General features: G+C 37.5%; 1 protein-coding gene across 2 annotated transcripts in view; it reads right to left on the bottom strand.

Annotated features, from left to right (window-relative positions):
* plcb1 (phospholipase C beta 1) overlaps nucleotides 1-21,610 on the bottom strand; it is a 650,154-nt gene that overhangs the window by 102,458 nt on the left and 526,086 nt on the right. For both annotated transcript variants that reach the window (XM_062969114.1, XM_062969113.1), the window contains exons 17-20: nucleotides 11,954-12,038; nucleotides 11,112-11,236; nucleotides 7,355-7,509; nucleotides 4,769-4,933 (exon numbers count right to left, since the gene is read on the bottom strand). In XM_062969114.1, coding sequence (XP_062825184.1) covers nucleotides 4,769-4,933; nucleotides 7,355-7,509; nucleotides 11,112-11,236; nucleotides 11,954-12,038 — 530 coding nt within the window. The remainder of the gene's footprint in view (nucleotides 1-4,768; nucleotides 4,934-7,354; nucleotides 7,510-11,111; nucleotides 11,237-11,953; nucleotides 12,039-21,610) is intronic.

The raw sequence follows: 21,610 nt of genomic DNA, 5'->3' as shown, positions 1-21,610 counted from the left end.
TCTGTATGCAGATGATGTCCAGCTCTGTCACTCCTTCCCACCTGTCACTAAGGAGGCTGTTCAGGTCCTCAACCTGTGTCTGGCTGCTGTGTTGGACTGGATAAGGGAGAACAGATTGAAATTGAATCCAGACAAGACAGAGGTCCTCCTGGTCAGTCGTAGGGCCGAACAGGGAATAGGGTTACAGCCTGTGTTGGACGGGATCACACTCCCCCTGAAGACACAGGTTCGCAGTCTGGGTGTTCTCCTGCACTCATCGCTGAGCCTGGAGCTCCAGGTTTCAGTGGTGGCCAGGGGAGCATTTGCACAACTAAGACTTGTGCGCCAGCTGCGCCCGTTTCTTGGGAGGTCTGACTTGGCCACGGTGGTCCACGCTCTGGTTACATCCCGCTTGGATTACTGCAACGCCCTCTACATGGGGTTGCCTTTGAAGATGGCCCAGAAGCTCCAATTAGTACAATGGGCGACAGCCAGATTAATAACTGGGGTGACTTACAGGGAGCGTACCCCTTGTTAAGCCAGCTCCACTGGCTGCCAATATGCTACCGAGCCCAATTGAAAGTACTGGTTTTGACCTATAAAGCCCTAAACGGTTCTGGCCCAATCTACTTGTCTGAACGTATTTCCTCCTATGAGCCAGCAAGATCCCTGAGATCATCTGGAGAGGTCCAGCTCTCGGACCCACCTGCCGCGGAGGCGCAGCTGGTGGGAACGAGGGACATGGCCTTCTTGGTGGTGGCTCCCAAGGGTGGCTCTTGGGAACACCCTCCCAAGAGAGATGCGACAAATTCCAACCTTGTTGGGCTTCAGAAAAGCCCTAAAAACATGGCTGTGTGCCCAGGCTTTTAATCAATAAATGGCGAAGATGACACGGACTGAACTATGGACAAAGCATGAGGATGAACGGATCTGATTTTATGTTTGAAATTTATATTTTGTAATTTATAATGTATTTTAATAGTTTTAACTGTTTCATGCACTGTTTTATATTGATTTGTATGGGCATCGAATTGCTGCCATTGAATCCCTTCGGGTGAGAAGGGCAGGATATAAATGTGAGAAATAATAAATAAATAAATAAATAAATACTCTCCTGATCCTACTGTAACGCAATTTTTGTTCCAGAGTTATAAATGTCATTTCCTAATTGGTTCAGAAAATCATGGAAAAAGTTTATTAAACTGCAACAATGTTTTTGTGGGACATCCCGCAGCACATTTTGCTATAGTTTTAATATCTAAGTCTCAACTAATTCAACATAGTTTGTGGAAGCCACAAAATACAAAGTTTCTGGAGTATAACAACTACTTTCAAAGTACGTACCGCACAATTTAACAGGAATAACACTTTCTAACTAGGAACATTTTTTTTTCAAATTTTATAACTTTGTGTAGTACTTTTCTTTCAACTTGTCTGTTGGAGAAGTGGTTCTTTTCTGATGGTGCAGTTCTCCTTCTGTTAATTTGCTCTCATTCCTTGTACAACACAACTAACTTCACATTAGCCCTTACAGCCAACTGTTTATAGACAATGTAAAATAAGAGATAGAATGAGATGTTTAATCCCATAATTTTTGATGTCCACAAGCAGCCCATACACAACTGTCTACATAAGTTTTCAGATATCATCTTATAGGTGCAAAATTTGTTGATTCATCCAGCAAAACAGGATGGATCTGATGGCTTCTATGATGACTTTATATCATAGAGATGCAGGAATTCTTGGTTTCCACATCTGAGGACCAAACATCAGTACCTGTTCATTTTGACAAATACTCTAAATCGAATTTATTCAAGCAGATTAAATGTGTAGTTTGCTGTGGATTTCCATTCTTCCTCTGTAATCCTCTTTATTATAATAAGAAAGAACATGGGCAGATTATTAAAATGTTCATATTTGACACATAACCAAAATGAATAATTTTATATCATGTTGCATAATTCAATTTGTAAACAAAATATATTTTAAATTATCTAGTTTAGCACTTTGCTTGCTATAATCTGATGCGATAAAGAACATGTTTACTGTAGTGGCTCAGAAAATGGGTGGGGCTGTTTCATCTTATTTCAGAAAAAATTCACTGAGTGGCAATAGAACAGCCATTTTTCTTTTCTCAAAATGTGCAGTACAGGACTGTTGTGGATTATTATAATATCGGGTATGTAAAAGGTAGGCTGAATAACTGAAAGTGTCACATTTTTATTAATTCTTAGGTACAATATGGATGTGATCCTCGTATGGGAACAGAACTGTGATCAACAATGAAATCTTACATGTATAAAATGTATTTGTACATATCCCTCAGAAACTGAGTCACATTGAGTTTAGTATACGATTTTAGACCATGTCACACTGTGGCTACAAATATATGTCTTAAGTTGATATTCATAAGAGATAATCATGACAAACAACTAAAATGAGTATGTTTGGGGTCAAATGTTCAAAGATGAGTTAAACAAATGTATAATGAGCAAAGTGCCCAAATTTTGGTCAATGGGGACCAAGGTTATCTCCTCTCCCCATTATTGTTTGTGTTGGTAACAGAGATTTTGAACAACACAAGAAAAAAGGCAGAAGACATCAAAGGATAAAAGGACAAAGTTATAAGTTGAAAGCTTTTGCAAATGACTTAGTGATTTTTTAGAGGATCCTCTGAACATCGGTAGAGGTCTGAACCCTATCTTGAATGAATATGGAAGACTATCAGGATTTTAAATTAATAAGGAAAAGACAACAATGTTGACCAAGAATCTGACAAAAATTGAACATAAAATCTATCTGATAAATTGAGTTTTCAAGTTGTACCAAAAGGTTAAATATTTAGGTATAGATATTTCTACTAAAAACTCGTTTAAGGATAATGATCTAACATGGAAAGAAGTTTAAAAAGATTTACATAGATAGAGGTTTACATATATATCTTATGGATAATTTCAGCTATAAAGATGAATGTACTATCAAAGTTTATGGGGTTTTTTTCAAGCCTTGACCATTATACTGAATGACTTTCCATTTAAGCAATGGCAAAAAGACCTATCAACATTTATTTGGCACAGAAACAAGCCAAGGGTCAAATTCAAAGTACTACAAAAGAGGAGGACTAGGCCTTCCTAATCTCAAAGCCTACTATCATGCATGCTGTTTGACTTGGTTGAAGAACTGCTTGTTCTTGGAAATGAACGTTTACTACAGGAGAAGGTCTGAAGTTTGGGATTCATGCCTGTCTCTGGTATGATCAAATAAAGGTGGACTCTAATTTTAATAACCACTACATAAGATGATGATGATAATAATAATAATAATAATAATAATAATAATAATAATAATAATAACTTTTTTATACCCTGCCCCATCTCCCCGAAGGGACTCGGGGCGGCTTACATGGGGCCTAGCCCGATAAAACAATCAAATATCAGTAATACGACAATAAGACAATTATACCAATAAAAACATCAATATCAGTAAAACAATCGTTAAAATCATTATCATTATTAAATGTGTGGAATAAGTATAAGAGAAGACATTACAGCAGAAAGTTATTGTTGTGCTTTCCATGTGAAGCTCCGTTTAGAAGGAAAATTGCTTTGAAAGAAAAATGTATGACTTATAACGATTTGTTGGTGTGAGATAATGATCAGTATAAACTAAAGACGAGAGAGGAGCTACTGTCCGAAAACTTCCCAATAAAGTAGTTTCCCTTCAGACAATTAGTACAATAATTTAAAATGAATACAATTTTTTTTTAATTTGTTATTGATAAACCTGAACTTAAAACTGTTTGGGACTCTAGTGTTGACCATTTAATTGCTAAGTTGTATAAATTGTTGTTGAAATATGAAATGAAGGAGGAACAGGTGAAGGACTGTATGGTTAATTAGGCACAACATTTTGGTAAACAAATAGAAATGGAACAATGGGAAAGAATCTGGACAAGGAGTTTGAGATTTACACTGTGAAATGACTTGAAATATTTTTTTAATAAAATGATATACAGATGGTACCTGACATCAGAAGCAATTACTAAGATGTATAAAAATAGTTCTAGTGACTGTTGGAAATGCGGGGAAACAAGTGAGCATGTTTTATCATATGTGGTGGTCATTTTAAAAGGGCCAATGTACTGGGCACAAATACATGTGATTTTAGAAGAAACTGTTAAAGTCAAATTTGAAATGAAATCTAGACTTATCTGCTTGGACTGTTAGATGAACAACTCGATAAAAAATGTTGAAGGCTATTGGTATTCATGCTAACAGCAGCAAGAATTACCTATGCTCAAAGATTGAAAGACACAATGATTTTTTGCACTTCAAGATTGGAATTTTATTATTACTGTAAGTATAACAATATATTACATACACAATTGTAATGTAGGGCTAAACATTCAAATGTATTACTTTGAACTTTGCACAGAGTTACTGAATAGTTTCCTCATTCTCCCCACCCATCAAAGAGCTTTCACCTGGTGAGGGAGAGAAAAGTAACTATGCAAGACTCATCCTGGCTGGAGTTCTGTAGCTTGGAGAAAAGAATTGAGGTTATTGTCCTAGCTCTCCAGAGACTTCCTGGAGATATTGGAGAGTGGTCTTCTTGTCCCTGTGATATTGTCACCCCCCTTCCCTCCCTATTTACTTCAGTCAACAAACTGCCATGGTAGAACCTCAAAATTTGACAAGGGAAGTTGCCCAGAGCTATGTCCTCCCATAATTACAGTGAATATTTACATTCTCATTCCAGAAACTTTGCAGTAACAAAAACAAATACCTGCCTTCTTAAATACAATGGCCTCTTCTTCCCAGACAGGATTCACTGCATTTCCTTGAGAGGTCTTAGTCTTAAGAGCTTTCCGCCTTGTGTCCACAGGAAGACCAAACATATCCACTTCTACGTAAGTTCCAACTTTTTTGTCAGAAAGAAGCTGTCCGGAAATGATCTAGAAAAATGCCAAGTTTTGACATCAGGTTATGATCAGCCAGTTGATCACTGTGTACAAAAACTCTCCTGTTGACATGGAGGATTTTTTAATATATATACCTGGCAAATATATTGGACAATCTGGTCAGAAAATACCCCAGAAGTCATACAAATGAGGCCTTTTGAAGCAAAAACAGAAAAACTATCAGGAGTAATTTTTGGATATTTAGTCCTGGAACATCAGGTGTGGTCTGTTGGAGGACACTTACAACTAACTTTGTCTAGCATCCTCTTTTCATAAAGGCCAATAGGAATCCCTATTTTTCTATGCAGTAAGAGAATGGTTTTCTCTGTCCTTCTGGAAGGCAATTCTTCACTAACTTACTTTCTTACAGAAAATAATGAGATTTTTTTTGCAACTTCTTCCTATTGTGAGACAGTGTTTGAAATCCTTGCAGTTTTCAAAAGACTATTTGCAATAGGGTACCTATTCCATGCAAAATTCATACCATTTTCCACAAACATGTTTTAGATAAACTTTGTCTTGAAAAGTGACCCAGCAATATTTAATTAAAAACTCACAATGTTGACTGCAATGGTTGCTATCCAGTAATGCAAACATCCACTTTTTGGAATAATAGTTTTCTTTCACTGGTATTCAGACAGAGGTACCAGACTTACTGGTTCTCTATATAATATGGATCTTGGAACATAGGTTTCTTAAAGTGGAGTGGAGAGGGAATTCACTGCACACCATTCATATCTGAGCCTTTCTACATACATACTTCACTTCTTTCACTTGCCTCTCAATTCAAAAGTATGTAACATCTTGTAGAATATTCTGTGGGGCAGTTGATGAAATGAAATAGCATGAAGTTGGAACGTAGGAATCTACCACTTTGGATAATGGCCAAAATTCAAACCAGTCACATTTTACTGAAAATTATCTTCCTTCTTGATCCATGAATGGAATGCCAAAACACATTTGGCCTAAGTAAACTGAAGCAAGTAGTCAATTTGCTTAAGTTACATTATTTTCACAGCTGCATGGCCTCCACAAACACCCTGCTTGATCATAACAATATAAGTATCACTAGCAGTGAGACACACTTGGAAATGAATTTCTGATTAATGCTATTGAGACTTCTAATGAATAATTCATAAGATGGAACTATGTTTCTTAATCTGAGAGTGAAGACTTTTCAAAGATTGCATACTTCTTTTGAGTAAAAGAGCAAGCAAGGTATTGGAATGGCTTCTATCCCCTCAATGTTTTTCCCATCCCCATCTTCAGTTTTGGGTGTGCTTTGCTCACCTTAACCTGATAGTAGGTTTTAACAACAGTTCATTGATTCCAGACAGTGTTACACTTTTAGATCACCATCTGCTAAAGAACTTGGCAGGGCTGAAAATGTTTGCTTCCAAAAGCCACTTTCCAAAATTCAAGGGTCAGTGTATTTATTTGTTTGTTTATTTTCTGTCATACAGGATCGCCTAAGGTATCTCACTGGTTTTGTTTGTTGTTTTCTGCCTCTCCTTACAGCGATTTATTATTTCATTGTTTCTGGATCATTACCCTTTGATTTTCAAATGCTGTAGCAAAATATTGTTATCATTCCACATCATATGACAGACAAGTTAAGTTCATCAAGCTGTTCCTTATTTTCTCTTTGAGAACCTTTGGGTCAGATTTCACTCCTGTTTATTTTTCAGCTTAATATTCACATTTGAAGTTTTGGCTTTTGTGGATTTGATTTAAAATGTTCCCTCTAGCAATCGTTAGGTCCTCTAATGTGACCCTATGGGCAATTTCCTTCAGCTATGCTGGAGGGCTTAGAGTTTCCTAGAAGAAACACTTCTCCAGGAATTTCTAATTCTCCAATGTGTTTCTGTGGTCAGTTTCCAGTGAACAATGGCCACAGTGTCATGCTGGAAGTTATACATTCTTAAAGACATTTTCTTTAGTGATTTCTTTATTCAAGTTTTCACTTTCATTGCGGTCCTGAACCCCTAATTTCAGCAAATGTGGAAGTATTACTGTTTAGAAAAGTTGCAGTTCATCACTCTCATGTTATTGGGCTAATGAATCTATAATCCTAGTGGTTTGAGCTTTCAAGATGCCATCAAATTACTGAATCTTATCCCTCAAAATAGGTTCAGAACCTTAGCCAACTCTCATAAAGTTTGGTCTCAACTCCAGAGTAGATTTAGCTTCCAGCTGACATGGACATCAGAAACTGTCACTGAGCAAAGGTAAGTGCCCATTTATTGATTCTGCATATTTAATGGGTGGAAAGCACTTTCAGATATGGTACTTTACAATTAATGCATCACATGTATATTTTTTTATGAATAGGTAACTAAGTATAAAACATAATATGATAAGCCATTCTGGTGTTTAATGTTTAGAGTGCTTATAAAACTAAAAATACATACATACCTTCACAGACAACGTGTTTGCTACTATTCCGTCTACAATACCTTCACTAAATGGATCAAAATGCTTGTCTGGTCTTCTCATGAATTCTGGTTTTAGTCTATATCCACTTTTGCCATTATATTCATACATCCCCATATTTATTTGCATAGACAGATCTGACAAAAAAAAAAGTCTTGTGAGAGATGGAACAAAAAAAAATGCAGAACCTGAAATTCCCACTAGAGGTCTCCCGTCTTCTTTATATGCTCCAAATTAACATATTATTCTCTCTAGAAAAGCAAAAGGTTTCTCCTTTTCCCACATACAGCAATTTGAGGTTATTTTAAATTTTGAGCACATGGAAACAACACTGTGTGTCTCTATATACCTACCGCTCACCCTTTTTTTCCCCTCCCACTCGCTTGCACTTTCTTTCTATCTCTTTCTCTAGCTAGTATACCTGGCTATACTCAGCTGCCATTGTACAATTGGAAATATTCAAAGTGTCTCTATTATAGCAGGGATTACTGCAATTGTGATATGGATATGAATATGCTTTTTCACCCATTATACTACTGCAATTGTGATATGGATATGAATATGCTTTTTCACCCATTATACTACTGCAATTGTGATATGGATATGAATATGCTTTTTCACCCATTATACTACCCATGAGGGTGAATACTTGCCAACAACCAAAACTGCCTGTCTAGACACGAATGAGTAGGTGAAATTGACTGTTCACCATTGTTCATCTATCTAGATTAGATAACTGAAAGTATAGAAAACTTATCAACATGTATCCTCTCACTCTGCTTGAAGCTGGAAAAGGTATCACAGAATGCAAACTAGAAAATTCTATTATCAAGGTGATTTTTAATTAAAGTACTAATCTCAGGCATTTCATATGTATCAGTTACTTCTATTTAAGGCACCACCACAGAATCATAGAGCTGGAAGAGACCTCATGGCCATCCAGTCCAACCCCCTTCCAAGAAGCAGGTAAATCGCATTCAAAGCACCCCCGACAGATGGCCATCCAGCCTCTGTTTGAAAGCCTCCAAAGAATGAGAGTCCACCACCCTCCAGGGCAGTGAGTTTCACCGCTGAACAGCTCCCACAGTTAGGAAGTTCTTCCTAATGTTCAGGTGTGATTTCCAGCCATTGTTCCGTGTCCTCGTCTGCAGGGCAGCAGAAAACAAGCTTGCCCCCCCCCCTCCATATGACTTCCCCTCACATATTTATACATGGCCATCATGTTTCCTCTCAGCCTTCTCTTCTGAAGGCTAAACATGCCCAGCTCTTTAAGCCACTCCTCATAAGGCTTGTTCTCCAGACCCTTAATCATTTTAGTTGCTGTCCTCTGGACACATTCCAGCTTGTCAACAACACCCTTAAATTGAGGTGCCCAGAATTGGACACAGTGCGATTGCAGGTGTGGTCTGACCAAGGTGGAATAGAGGGGTTGCATGACTTCCCTGGATCTAGACACTAGACTCCTATTTATGCAATCCAATTCCCATTGGTTTTTTTAGCTGCTGCATCACATTGTTGGCTCATGTTTAAGTTGTTGCCCACAAGGACTTCAAAATCTTTTTCACATGTATTGGTATCAAGCCAGGTGTCCCCCATTCTGTATCTTTGCATTTCATTTCTTCTGCCTAAGTGGAGTATTTGTTCCTGTTGAACTTCATTTTGTTAGTTTTGGCCCATCTCTCTAATCTGTTAAGATCTTTTGAATTCTGCTTCTGTCTTCTGGAGTATTGGCTATCCCTCCCAATTTGGTGTCGTCTGCAAACTTGATGATCATGCCTTCTAGCCCTTCATCTAAGTCATTGTAGTCCAAACTTTAGTTACCCGAGGGCTAATCAAACTTTAGTATAGGAATGTAAGGGCCAGAGACATTCCAGAAAGAAAATGTTTCTTAAAAACTTAAAGCAGTAAGAAGGGTAAACAATGTTTTCCCAAATGTTGAATTAAAATGTTTTTCCAGTAAGAAGGGCAAGGGCCAACAAAAATGAATTGGTGGGCCGCATGCAGCCCGCTGGTTGGACCACATTGATCTAAGTCATTAATAAAGATGTTGAACAGAACCGGGCCCAGGATGGAACTTTGCGGCACTCCACTCATCACTTCTTTCCAGGATGAAGAGGAAGCGTTTGTGAGCACCCTTTGGGTTCATTCACTTACCCAATTACAGATCCACCTAACCATAGTTTTGCCTAGCCCATGTTTGACTAGTTTGTTTGCCAGAAGGTCATGGGGGTCCTTGTTGAAGGCCTTAATGAAATCCAGATACGCTACATCCACAGTTTTCCCTGCATCAACCCACCTTGTAACTCTATCGAAAAATGAGATCAGATGAGTCTGGCATGACTTGTTTTGATAAATCCGTGTTGACTATTAGCAATGACCGCATTGCTTTCTAACTGTTTGCAGACCACTTCCTTCACAATCTTTTCCAAAATCTTGCCTGGTATTGACGTGAGGCTGACTGGATGGTAATTGTTTGGGATGTCCTTTTTTTCCCTTCTTGAAGATAGGGACTACATTTGCCCTCCTCCAATTTGCTGGGACTTCTCCCATTCTCCAAGAACTCTCAAAGATGATTGCCAATGGTTCTGAAATAACTTCCACTAGTTCCTTCAATACTCTTGGATGCAAGTGATTTGGCCCTTGGGACTTGAATTCGTTTAGAGTGTCAAGGTATTCCTGGATGATTTGTTTCCCTATTTGGGGTTGGATTTCCCCTAATCCTTCGTCCATTTCATGTTGCTGAGATTGAGGATGGCTTTCTTTTTGTGAGAAGGCTGAGGCAAAGAAGGCATTAAGTAGTTCCGCCTTTTCCCTGTCCCCTGTCACCATCACCCCATCTTCTCCTCACAGAGGCCCTATTGCCTCCTTGTTCTTCTTTTTAATACCGATGTAAGAAAAGAAGCCCTTTTGTTGTTTTTAATGTCCCTGGCAAACCTGAGTTCATTTTGCACTTTAGCATTGCAAACTTTTTCTCTACTGGAGTTGGTTATTCATCTGAATTCTTCTTTGTAATTTCATTACATGTATATTTTCAAGTATAGGAATTCTTTATGGTATGTGATGGCTGTTTCACCATAGAAGTGAAACACTAGTTGTGGAATATTCATTTAGTTGTTTGAAATGTAGCTGCAGCATATCACATACATAACTGCTTACTACATGGCCCAAAGCCTTCAAAGTGCATTGCCATTTTCACTGTGTGTTATGCATTTCACAGTTCGGATTTCTCTGGAAATTAGGGTTCACAGCTACAAACCAAATGTAAGAGAATCCTGATGCAAATTTCACATGTTTGAGAATTAATTTCCTGGTGCATTTTCATAATACTGATTATGTTTTCTTAATTAAATATTCTATTATTAATAGCCTTTCCTTCATGTATTACCACCCCAGAGCTGGGTGACAGCTTATGCTTCTTAAAAGAACACTACCAATCAAACAAATTTGCCAAACAATGGGCAGGTTTTGGCATGGTTGGGAAACATATGGTTCTCCAGATGTTGTTGAACTGCAAATCCCATTCACTCTAGCCAGCACAGTCAATGACGCCAGGCGGTGTCTGCCATTAGAAGAAAGCTATTGACTTTAGGAGAAGTGTGCAGGCAGCTCTTTAGTTTTCCAATTCATGACCTCACTTCTGCTATCATCATCATCATCATCATCATCATCATCATCATCATCATCATCACATTTTTCAGAAGAGAGAAACAAAAAACAAAGTAAGCTGCTAAATGCTTACCTACAGTTTGGAAGTTCAGAGCAACCATTTGACAGCCTGCATTCCAGAAGAGCTGAGGCATGTAATTTGAGGAATCAACACGTGTCCCTTTTGGATAAATCCGGCTCAGCTGCATTTTATTATACCTAAATTGTGAATCGTTAAGATAAAATACAACTGGAAAAGCTACCTAACATTCAGATTAAAAGTAGGACATTTGGCAGATTATTGCATGGGGAAAGGCAAGGGGAGATAGCAGGAAATGATCAAACATGATCCCAAAGGATGGACACACACACACACACAGACTCATTTATGAATAAGGAAAAGCTGTGTTGTACCCTACCGCAAGCTGTGAGGAGAGTTGGGTAACATCATCATCATTATCATCAGAGAATTCCAGACATTTGGAACTAATGTGCATGTGAGCTGTGTTGTTATATACTTGTAAATAACAACAACAACATTTTCTCTATGCATTTTCTAGATCCTCCACTGCAACTGTATGACATTATTGGACTAGAAGTTGTTCATTTCAGTAGAGTCCATTACTATCCACAGTTTTGTGCATCCGCACAATGTCTGGGAGTATATCCTCAATAGATTTATGGGTTATACTGTAAATGGCAATATAAATCTCACCAATTTCTGTGGTGTACATGTCCTTTAGTGCTTACTTTTTAAGAAAGGGAGTGTAAATAATTATTCATGTATATATTGCGAAAGAAACATATTTAAACTGATGCTATATATACCCAGCTATCTCAGTAAAAATACCTAAAAAACAAAACAACTTTCAAGATCCTGATCTCCTTATTTGTGACCCAAGACTTGCAAGATATTTTTCTCAATTGCAAAGATACTCCACAAACTCGACAGGAGATTTTGTGAGCTGCTCAAGTGCTTTGGTTTCCACAAAGGAAGACATTTCAAAACTCTTGTTCCGTTCTGCAATTAAAAGGAAAACAAACAGGTCAAAGGTAAGCTGATTTGGACTTGGAAGGTTATATTTTGCATTAATATGCACACATGGGTTCACACACACATACATATTATATATATACACAAATACATAGATATCCCTAGTTTTGTCCCATTATTGCTCCTTGGTTTCACTTTGTCTGCTTTTTAGTTTAACTTAGCAACTCTTAGCATTAATTTAAAGCAGGGTGAACCTTTAAATAGACCAATTTTATGCCAAGCCTAGTCCATTGGCAGTAGTGTTAACAGCCCTTGCCAGCCTTAACTTCCTATATTGGAAATAATGAAGACAGGGAGCATAGACATTACTGTTTTTTAAAAAATAAAACAAAACAACCCCCCCCCCCTCAGAACCCACCATAATTTTTGATAAACTATTTAAATCAGAGGTTCTTAAAAGGTTCTTGATTGTGAACTTTGTTACTGATGGGGAGTGTTAAAGAGAAAGGAAATGGCACAGAATGAGCTACTTATCAACCAGAAATGTTTCACATAAAAACATGTAAACCCATCAACTACCATGTTTTGCCAGAAGATGGCAGAATATTTCAAACTGGACACATTCTCATCAATAGTTCAATTTCTTTAAGACCTGAAATGATCAAATACTTTTCTGTCTGTAGCAGAAAGAGAATGATTGCCAGGGAACTACTACTGCAAATGGTGTTTCCTAGCTGCTGTTGGAGAACATTGGCAGTAGTAGTTCCCTGGCAATTAACCCATTAACCAACCAATCAACTTATTTCCTGTCTTTCCCTTAAGAATCGGACTCAAGGTGGCTCACAGAATAAAAAAGAGATTCAATAATAAATTAAAATATATAAAAAGTTAAAGTCTAAAATATTACAGTACAACCCATTTATTTGTGGGATTCGTATTCATGGTTTCATTCATCCATGTCTGAGAAAATAGGCATTTTCTAGGTGATCAAACCTGATTCTATGGTAGTCTTGGTCCAGAACCTCCATTTCAATATGGTCACAGTTTAATGCATCCACACGAAGTCAAGGAACATATTTCCCACAGATATTATTGTCATACTGTATTAAACTGTCTAAAGAAGTAATCGATCTATCTAATCTATCTATGTGTCAAACTATGTCTGTCTATCTGTTTGTACCACAAAGGCTGTCTGCTAGTTGAAGTGGCCCTCGGTGATGTCACTGGATTAACTGTTGCAGGTAAAGTAGCCCTCTGTGATATCACTGGGAAAGGAAGAGGAAGGGACTAAAGAACTACAAAAAGAACCATGGAGCCATGTGAGGTAGGCCTCGTAGAGCTGTAGAAGGGAGAAAGCGGAGGGGAAGGGAGAGAGGGGGCAAAAAGAAAAAGGAAGAAAGGAAGAGAAAAGAAAAAGCGAAAGCTATGAGAGGAGGAGAAAAGAAAGACAGGAAAGCAGAGGGGCAGCAGCCCCTTCAACATCCGGGCAACAACGGGTATACTATATAAAATATTAATTGCAAAAGCATATACTAAAAACAAAATCAAAGCAGCATTACCAAATAGAAAAGGTCTTCATTAGCACTTCTTCTGGGGTCGCAAATATGTCAAGGATTAAATTCAGCCCTAAACTTCATCCAGTTATGACCCACTAGTATCCAGATTTAATTCGTCACCCTTTCTTTACCATACGACGCAAATGGAAATTACTCCCATGCAACCATCTTGTCATGCCTACACTGCAGTGCAAAGTGCTCACCTTAAGAATGGAATGAATGTGGGTTTTTTTTCATCTTTGGTAAATAGTTTCTCTGATGACATCTAGTGCCAGTTCTGGGTTTTAGGAAGCTCTTGGATAAGATGTTCTCAGTCAGCGCTGTCTGATGATTCACTCATGAGCAGTGCTGTGAATGTGCTAAAGGTAACTCAAATTCAGTTTCATCCTGGATTTTAAATTTATTTGGGGGAAAGGATTCAGCCCCTTGGGTAGTTCCTTTAAAGTTCAGACTAAATCCCAGACAATGTTGCTGAGATGCATGTCACTGGCCTCTTGTGCATGGTTTGCTTCTCTCTGAATGAGTCACACTCCTATAAGCTCTCACTGTTGATCCCCAGATCTGAACTCAAAGAAACATTGTCACTTCCCAGAGGTAGAAGAGACAAAATGAATATGCTACTGTTGTTCCTTTTAGATCCTGGCACTGCTCATTGGTCAAAGACAGAAAGGGCAGGTAAAAATGCAATGAGAATGGTGTTTTCAGAGGAAGGAGTAACAGGTGCATACAGTTGAAGGGATTGGCAATGGGCCCAAAAGATGCAGGATGATGCCAACTACTGATTCCTCTTGATTTAAGCTCTCTATGCCATGAGGAACAGTTGCAAGCAGTGGTGATCAAGGGTTCTTTGCCAATAAGAATGATAAATCCACCCTGTGTGCTAACCTGAACTTGAAAGGAACTATCCCTCAAATAGATTCAGCATCTTGGGCAGCACCTTTAATGTTCAGATTACAGTCAGAGGCTGATTCATCACCCCAAGAACTTGGGAGTCATCGGCCACAGTCAGATCCGTTGGTAGCTGAAGCCAATATCTTTCTCATTATCCACTGAGCATTCAATTCAGTGTGTGAGTTATTTGGTTGAGGAACATTCTTTGTCAAGCTAGAGGCTAAACAAACAGAATGGCAGATGGAGAAAATGAAGTTGATAGACAGAATGAAAAATAGATTTTAATGTAAGGAATGAAGGCCATGAAAAACTATTAACTGAGGCTTTGTCTGATACAAAAAGTTACCAGCAAGTAGAAAAATATACAAGTACAGAGAAAGATAGTTTGCTCCCTCTTTGGAAAATATAATTATTAGCAGCTACTTGACTCTAGAACTAAGAAGACAACATCTGGCAACAGCAAAGCCTAAAGAAACACATGTTATATTACAATAGCCAAATCAAAGCTTGTTTTTAACCAACTCTATGTGTTTTGTTGAAGGCAAGCTAAAACTCATTACTTAGAAGATATTTGCAACTTTCCTTGTGAAGTAAAGGAATAGTTGTCCTTGGAAATAGGCATTCTTTTTCAATTTGTTCTTATTAGCTTTTTCTGATACTGACATTTTTGGTTCTATGTATAATGTAGTTAGCTTTATTTTGGCAGTCTAGGGCATACTTGATTTTGCTGACAGGAATCTTGAGTAGTAACCAGCAATGGAATAATAATGATGTTGGTAGTTTTCCAAAGCAAGAGACAATGCCAGGATTTAAATAATAATTAAAATGTAAATGAATTTATACCATAAGAATGGAAGAACAGGCATGCTTAGAAAGATGAAATGTATAGTTCAAGGTAGAAGTTAAAATTAGGCCCCTTACACACAGCTGTATAAAATCCACATTGAACTGGATTATATGGCAGTGTGGACTCAGACAACCCAGTTCAAAACAGATATTGTGGATTAGCTGCTGTGTGGAAGGGCCCTCAGACAACGATTTATTTTATTTATTTTCTTCTTTTCCTTTTCTCTCAGCCTGATAAAGGATCAAGTAGGGAAATAGGAAATATAACTCATTGGAGGAAAAGCAGTATATACAAGATACAAATAAATACAGGTTGAGTATTCCTTATCCAAAATGCTTGGGACCAGAAGTGTTTTGGATTTGTTCATATTTTGGAATAATGAGATATCTAGGAGATTGGACCCAGGTACCATTGAACACAAAATCAATTTATGCTTCATATACATCTTATGCTCATAGCCTGAAGGTAATTTCATGCACAATATTTGTAATAATTTTGTGTGTGAAACAAAGGTTGCATACACTGAACAAACAGAAAATAAAGGTGTCACGATCTCACTCTCCCATGTGGACAGTTGAAGATTTTGGAGTATTTCAGATTTCTGAATTTTAGATAAGGAATGCTCAACCTGAATGTATTTTCCTGCCTGACGGAGAGTATGCCACCAGTTATTCTAGATCCAATACTTCAAAAATCTTGCTGCCCCTTTCATATGCAAATTCTTGTCTTCATTTATTGCCACTCACATTACCTTCATCACATTGTCACTCAAATTCAACTTGTATAATAGTTTAGATATATATTAGGCAACAGGAGACAAGCTAGGCTGTTACACTCCAGTGAGAAGCTGCCTATATATAAGTAGAATTTGACAGCAGTATTTCACATGTAAAATCAGAGGTTTACTTGATATGAATAAATAGAATCAGAATAAAAAATGGAGTAAAACAAGGAATGCCAGGAGCTAAAAGGATCCCAAAGACATTTAACTTTTAAACAAGTCATACATGTTTTAATTAAAGTTTGCTTCCATGTTTATTTTAATTATTAAGAAATAAACAAACTGGCTTACATGATGATAAGACAGAGTTCTCCAACCAGTTTTGTGTGCATCAAAGCGAAAGTATTTTATTTCTATTATAGAATACATATCTTGATCATATTATGGAAAAAAGCTACATTTCTGAGCTTGGGCACTAATAATAATAATAATAATAATAATAATAATAATAATAATAAACACTTTATTTATATATGGCCCTTTCTTCTCGAGATGACTCAGGGTGGTTTCCAACATAGCAGAAGAACCCATACAACAAGTTAAACATAATAAAGAATAATAATACGAAACAAGAACATACAATTCAAAACAACCACAATTTTTTTTAAAAAACCAGTTACAAAATGCTCCTTCAGCGGGGCCAGATACAATAACCAGGTCTTCAGAGTAGGCAAGGCCAACTATAAAGTGATGTCCATCCAACTGTCCATCCAAATGAACAAACTGCATTGGAACCGTGGGCTCTTTAATAACACTCAAATATATGTGAGGAACAACAAAGGCAATTCTCAGAGTGGGGGCAACAGTTTGCTACTCTGGAATTATGTTAAGGAGATCATGCACATTGTTCTAAAATGTGAACAGATCCAGAAATTATCCCAACCTGCCGCATTGTCATGGAATACACACAGCTAATGCACCGTTTGTACTGAGTTTCCTGAACAAATGCAGAAAATCTCCCATACAGATACAGACCTATACACTCTTTCCTGTTGTGTGAATAAAGGTCATGAGTGGGAAGGCCTTCTTTAATCATTGTTACCAGGACCAGTAATTAGTTGTTTCCACCAGGTGAAAATATATTTTGACACAAGGCCAACAAGACTGCTAAACAGAAAAGCTAAACATAGATTTGGAATGTATAGTCTCCGTATTTGAAATTCACAATCTCCTGGATTTGCAGTGCCTCTCAAACACACTTAAGACTCAGTTTTGGTCTAATTGAAATGGTAAAGACCTTTATTTAAAATGTAGAAGCTGAGGCCACCATAATCCTCCTGTCAAAACCAAGTGAAACAAGACAAGCCCCCTCAAAGGGGGCTCTGCTCTAAATACAGAAAATATGTCAGTTTGCTTATCATGTTGCAAAGTGTATTCCCAGCAAGGTTCCTGGAGGTGGGGGGAAGAAAGAAAAGAAATCCACAGCAGGCAGTCATGATGATGGGACATTAATTTCTAATAAACTAGTTTATGACAAGTGAATATCAAATTGAATGTACATCAGATACTATTTTCCATCCTGTTGCTATGCATTTCAAAATGAAGGCATTGGGAAAATTAAAACCAAATTCTAGCATCATTTGCTGTTGTTTTATGCCTTTAAATTATTTCTGACTTATGGCAACCCTAAGGTGAGCCTCCATCTAAAAAATAGCCTGAGTCACAATCCCAATACAATTACTTACTTCTATTTTTCATTCATTTTAGGCGGGCGGTGGGGAAAGTTTGGTCTGTGGATTGCACATATGGGACTGTTTTGGAGTTCTCAAACAACCCTTGGAGACCCTTTAAGTCCCCAGGCTCTGCCAACAACTTTGATCTGATTTTTTTTTAAAAAAAAGAAACACTGATAGCATCACACATACATGTCAACCCCCCTCCCTACACCCAGTCACATTGTCTGTCCCCTTCATTCAATTCCCAAACTATAAAATGTGGACATATTTCAGCCATTTCTGGTAATTGAAGATGTGGTACCACTATATGGACTTAAGTGAGGGGAGCTCTGAAAAACGGTGGCTGCCTTCCTTAAGAGAAACATTTCCTGCCGATATAAGTGGAACTTGGAAATGCTTAACTTTGATGGATTGTGCCATTGCTTGGAACCCAAGAATACACTGTATATACCATTTTTGACTCGCATATCAGTGCTGCTGATTTTAAGGTCAACCTAGTTCCCTATAGGAGAATTTTCTTGTTACCTGAGAGATGGTGAGTTACTTCTTTCCCTTTCTGGCCGAAGTTCTCACATTTGTGAGATGACTTGATAGGCAAATTGTGAAGCTGTGCAAAACCATATGCGATATGAAAAGAAAATGCTTAGAAAAATGAGGTATTAGATGGGTTGCTTACATTTTTTCCATACATCAACAGGCCTTCTGTGCTTATAGTGTGGGCTTTGGTTTATAAAGAGGAAAAAAGTAACTATCACAGAGCCATCACTGAGCCAATTTTGACAATTTTAACTTTAAGAAAAAGAAACCCCATGCTATTCATATTGTTCTTCTGCTGAAGAACCTTCATGGAGGTTGGTGCTTTGTGGCCAGGATTTCAACATGTAAAGAGAATCTCATACAGAACAACAGATGTCATTAATATTCTTTTACACCCATATTGTGAGAGGCGAGATTTGCTCCTCTCCATAAGATTTCCTTGCATCATCACTCTCCGGACTACTGTTGGAAGACTCACCCTCACCAAGATCAAATAAAAATCTCACCTTTCTTTCAAAATTGATGTGGCATTTACCTAGAAATGCAATTATAGGCTTCCTAGCCATTGTGCATACAGCACTACACTACCCTATCTAGTTATCCTGTGCAGCCGACATCATTTGGTTTCAGTAATAATCTGTAGAGCTCTAGGGATGATCTGGCTCAATCTTTGCACTATAACACTTCTAGGTTAGCATGTAATGAGTTTTAGTATGTACTAGCTACTGAGCTGAAGCAAATGGACACTGAATCTATCATACCTATTCCTGCAGAGGAATGTTGACGGTTGTTTTCCGCAAACACATAGACCTCACCTTTCATACATACCCAGAATAATTTTTATATGCATATGACACTAAACTGAATATGCAAAGTCTTTAACAGCATTCTGAGTAGGTTTATCTAATATTAATTCAAAGTACAAAGTGATGGAAATTTCTGACAGAAGCATCTATTACACACACCATTCTTTTGGAAACTCACACTGCCACAAGGTTTGTGATGCATTTTTGGAAACAGAAATTAATCACTAGGCTATTCATATTAATCAAAAGTGTAAAATTGAAAAATAAACACAACCAGGCTCATAAAATATGTGTAAACTACAAGCAGAGAAGAATAACACTAAGCTCTCAGCCAGAAATAAAGAAAACATGGGATTTCAATGTTGGGATTCCAGAAAATACAACAAAACAGATGCTCGGAATTTTTCAAATTTGTAAATGAACATGGCATCTATAAGGTTTAATGAGATCTACAATTCTTACTCAAGAAAATCCAATTTCTTGATTCCCCCAAATCTACCAATCTTCTATAAGAAAGGATGGAATCATACAACTCCAGCCACTGCTATCAATCGTGAGGGATGATGGAAGATGCAGTTAAACAATTTGGGCAATCCAAAGGCATTTTAGACAACTACTGTAGATATCTTCCTTCAAACACACTCAGACACACAAGATCTTGCAATCAAAAAAAAGCTCAGGTTCATTTAAGCAAAACATTAAGTAGAGATGGAAAATTATGTTTATCAACCCTACAAAAGAAAAAAAAACTTTTATTTTAACTATATTCTTCAGTTTTCTGACAAGCCCAAGATAAAACAAGAATACTCTTCTAAAATGCACTTATGAAAACTATAAAAGCAAGGCCAATTGGTTAGTCCCAAGAAAAAGTGTGATATCGCAACAAAATGCACAAAGTAGGCAGGTGACCTTTACTGGCCAACCAAAATGGAGAAACTACATCATGCAAGGTTTCAAAGTTTCACTGGCTATTTTATCGGGCAAAGTTGTTAAAATTATATAGGAGAAGAAAAGTTTTTCAGGAGCTGGAGAAAACTTGAGGGAGTCTCTTTTTTCAATGTGAGTTGGTGACATTTCTTCCAACAAAAGCAAAACTCTCATTCAGATTACATTAGGCAACTTTTACTTATACAACACTTAAAAGTTTCACCACAAGTACCAGTACAAAAACTTATTGGGAAATTCAATGTTCCTTGACTAGGAAAGGACTACTTAGTTTCACTCAGCACAGGGACAGCATGGATTTGAAGGAAAGCAACTTTTCTAATGCAGTTAAAATTGCATTGTCTGTCCTTTGTCCCTGATCTCCACATAGCAATGAAAGAGAATAGCCTATGTCTGCATTGAGATCCTCTAGGCCAGGATTCCCAAAACCAAGGCTAATGTGTCGGATACATCCCTCCAAGGTCATTGACCCAGCCCCCAACCTAAACTTTAGTCTTAGGGTTGCCCTAGATCTGAATTGACTTGAAGGTACACAACTGCAACAATCCTAATTAACTTGGCTCATCAACCAAAAACAGGCACATATTTATCATTGAAATCCTGGTATGTTTATGTTGGTTAAAATTGTTCTTCATTTTAAATATTGAATTGTTATTTCAAATTTTTTTTGGACTACAAACAAAATATTTGCAGTGTGCATAGGAATTTGTTTTGTTTTTTTTCAACTATAGTCTGCCCCCCCACCCCAACAGTCTGAAGGGGTGTGAACCAGCCTCTGTTTAAAAGGTTTGAGGACTCCTGCTCTAAGCTATCTTAACTGAGAAAAACATAATATCGGAGACAAAATTCTGACAGTACTGCTTTTCCTCTCCTGTATGATTTTTAACATCTTTGGCTGATAAAGAAGCTTCAAAAGTTTTCATGATGTATTTTCTGCATTTTAGTTGGCCAAATAATGTTGAATTTGCCCCATATTTTCAGTTTGTATGTTATAAATGTATTGTAAACATAGTTAGCTCAAGTTGTAAAAAGAAATTCCCCCAAATTTCCCCCACCTCTGTGCGTTAACACACACACACACACACATATCTCAAAAGTTGACAAACTGATAAGCTCAAGACCTTCAAGTGCAGAGGCAGACTAGTTTTCTAGGATCCTGAAGTACTACAATATCAGAACTGGCTCTGCTAAAATCTGGCTTAGGTTTTGCAGAGCTCAACACAACACTGCTGTCAACTAGTTATCACTAGTGTTCTTTTGCAGCCCAGCTACTTCTGGTCAACCCAGACATTTTAAAGTAATTGAACTCTTAAGAAAATTTCACAAAACTCTGTTGGCTGTCTCTTCCTCCAAAGAAGCTTAAAACTGCATTGGCCAGGAAAGAGGACACAGGCACATGTACTGCCAAAGTAATATTCATCTTCCTTGACAACTTCATGTACCTTGAAAAGATCCATATCCTCAGAGAAAGTGACCCTAACTCAGATCTCACTTATTGCCAAATTCTTTAAAAAGAAGTTTTCTGAAGTGACTGATTTCTTAAGGAAGCACATGAAATCA

The sequence above is a fragment of the Anolis carolinensis genome, chromosome 1 (assembly GCF_035594765.1).
Source record: "Anolis carolinensis isolate JA03-04 chromosome 1, rAnoCar3.1.pri, whole genome shotgun sequence".
NCBI lineage: Eukaryota > Metazoa > Chordata > Lepidosauria > Squamata > Dactyloidae > Anolis > Anolis carolinensis.
Note: the sequence above shows the minus strand (reverse complement) of the source record. Positions and strands in the feature narration are given on the sequence as shown.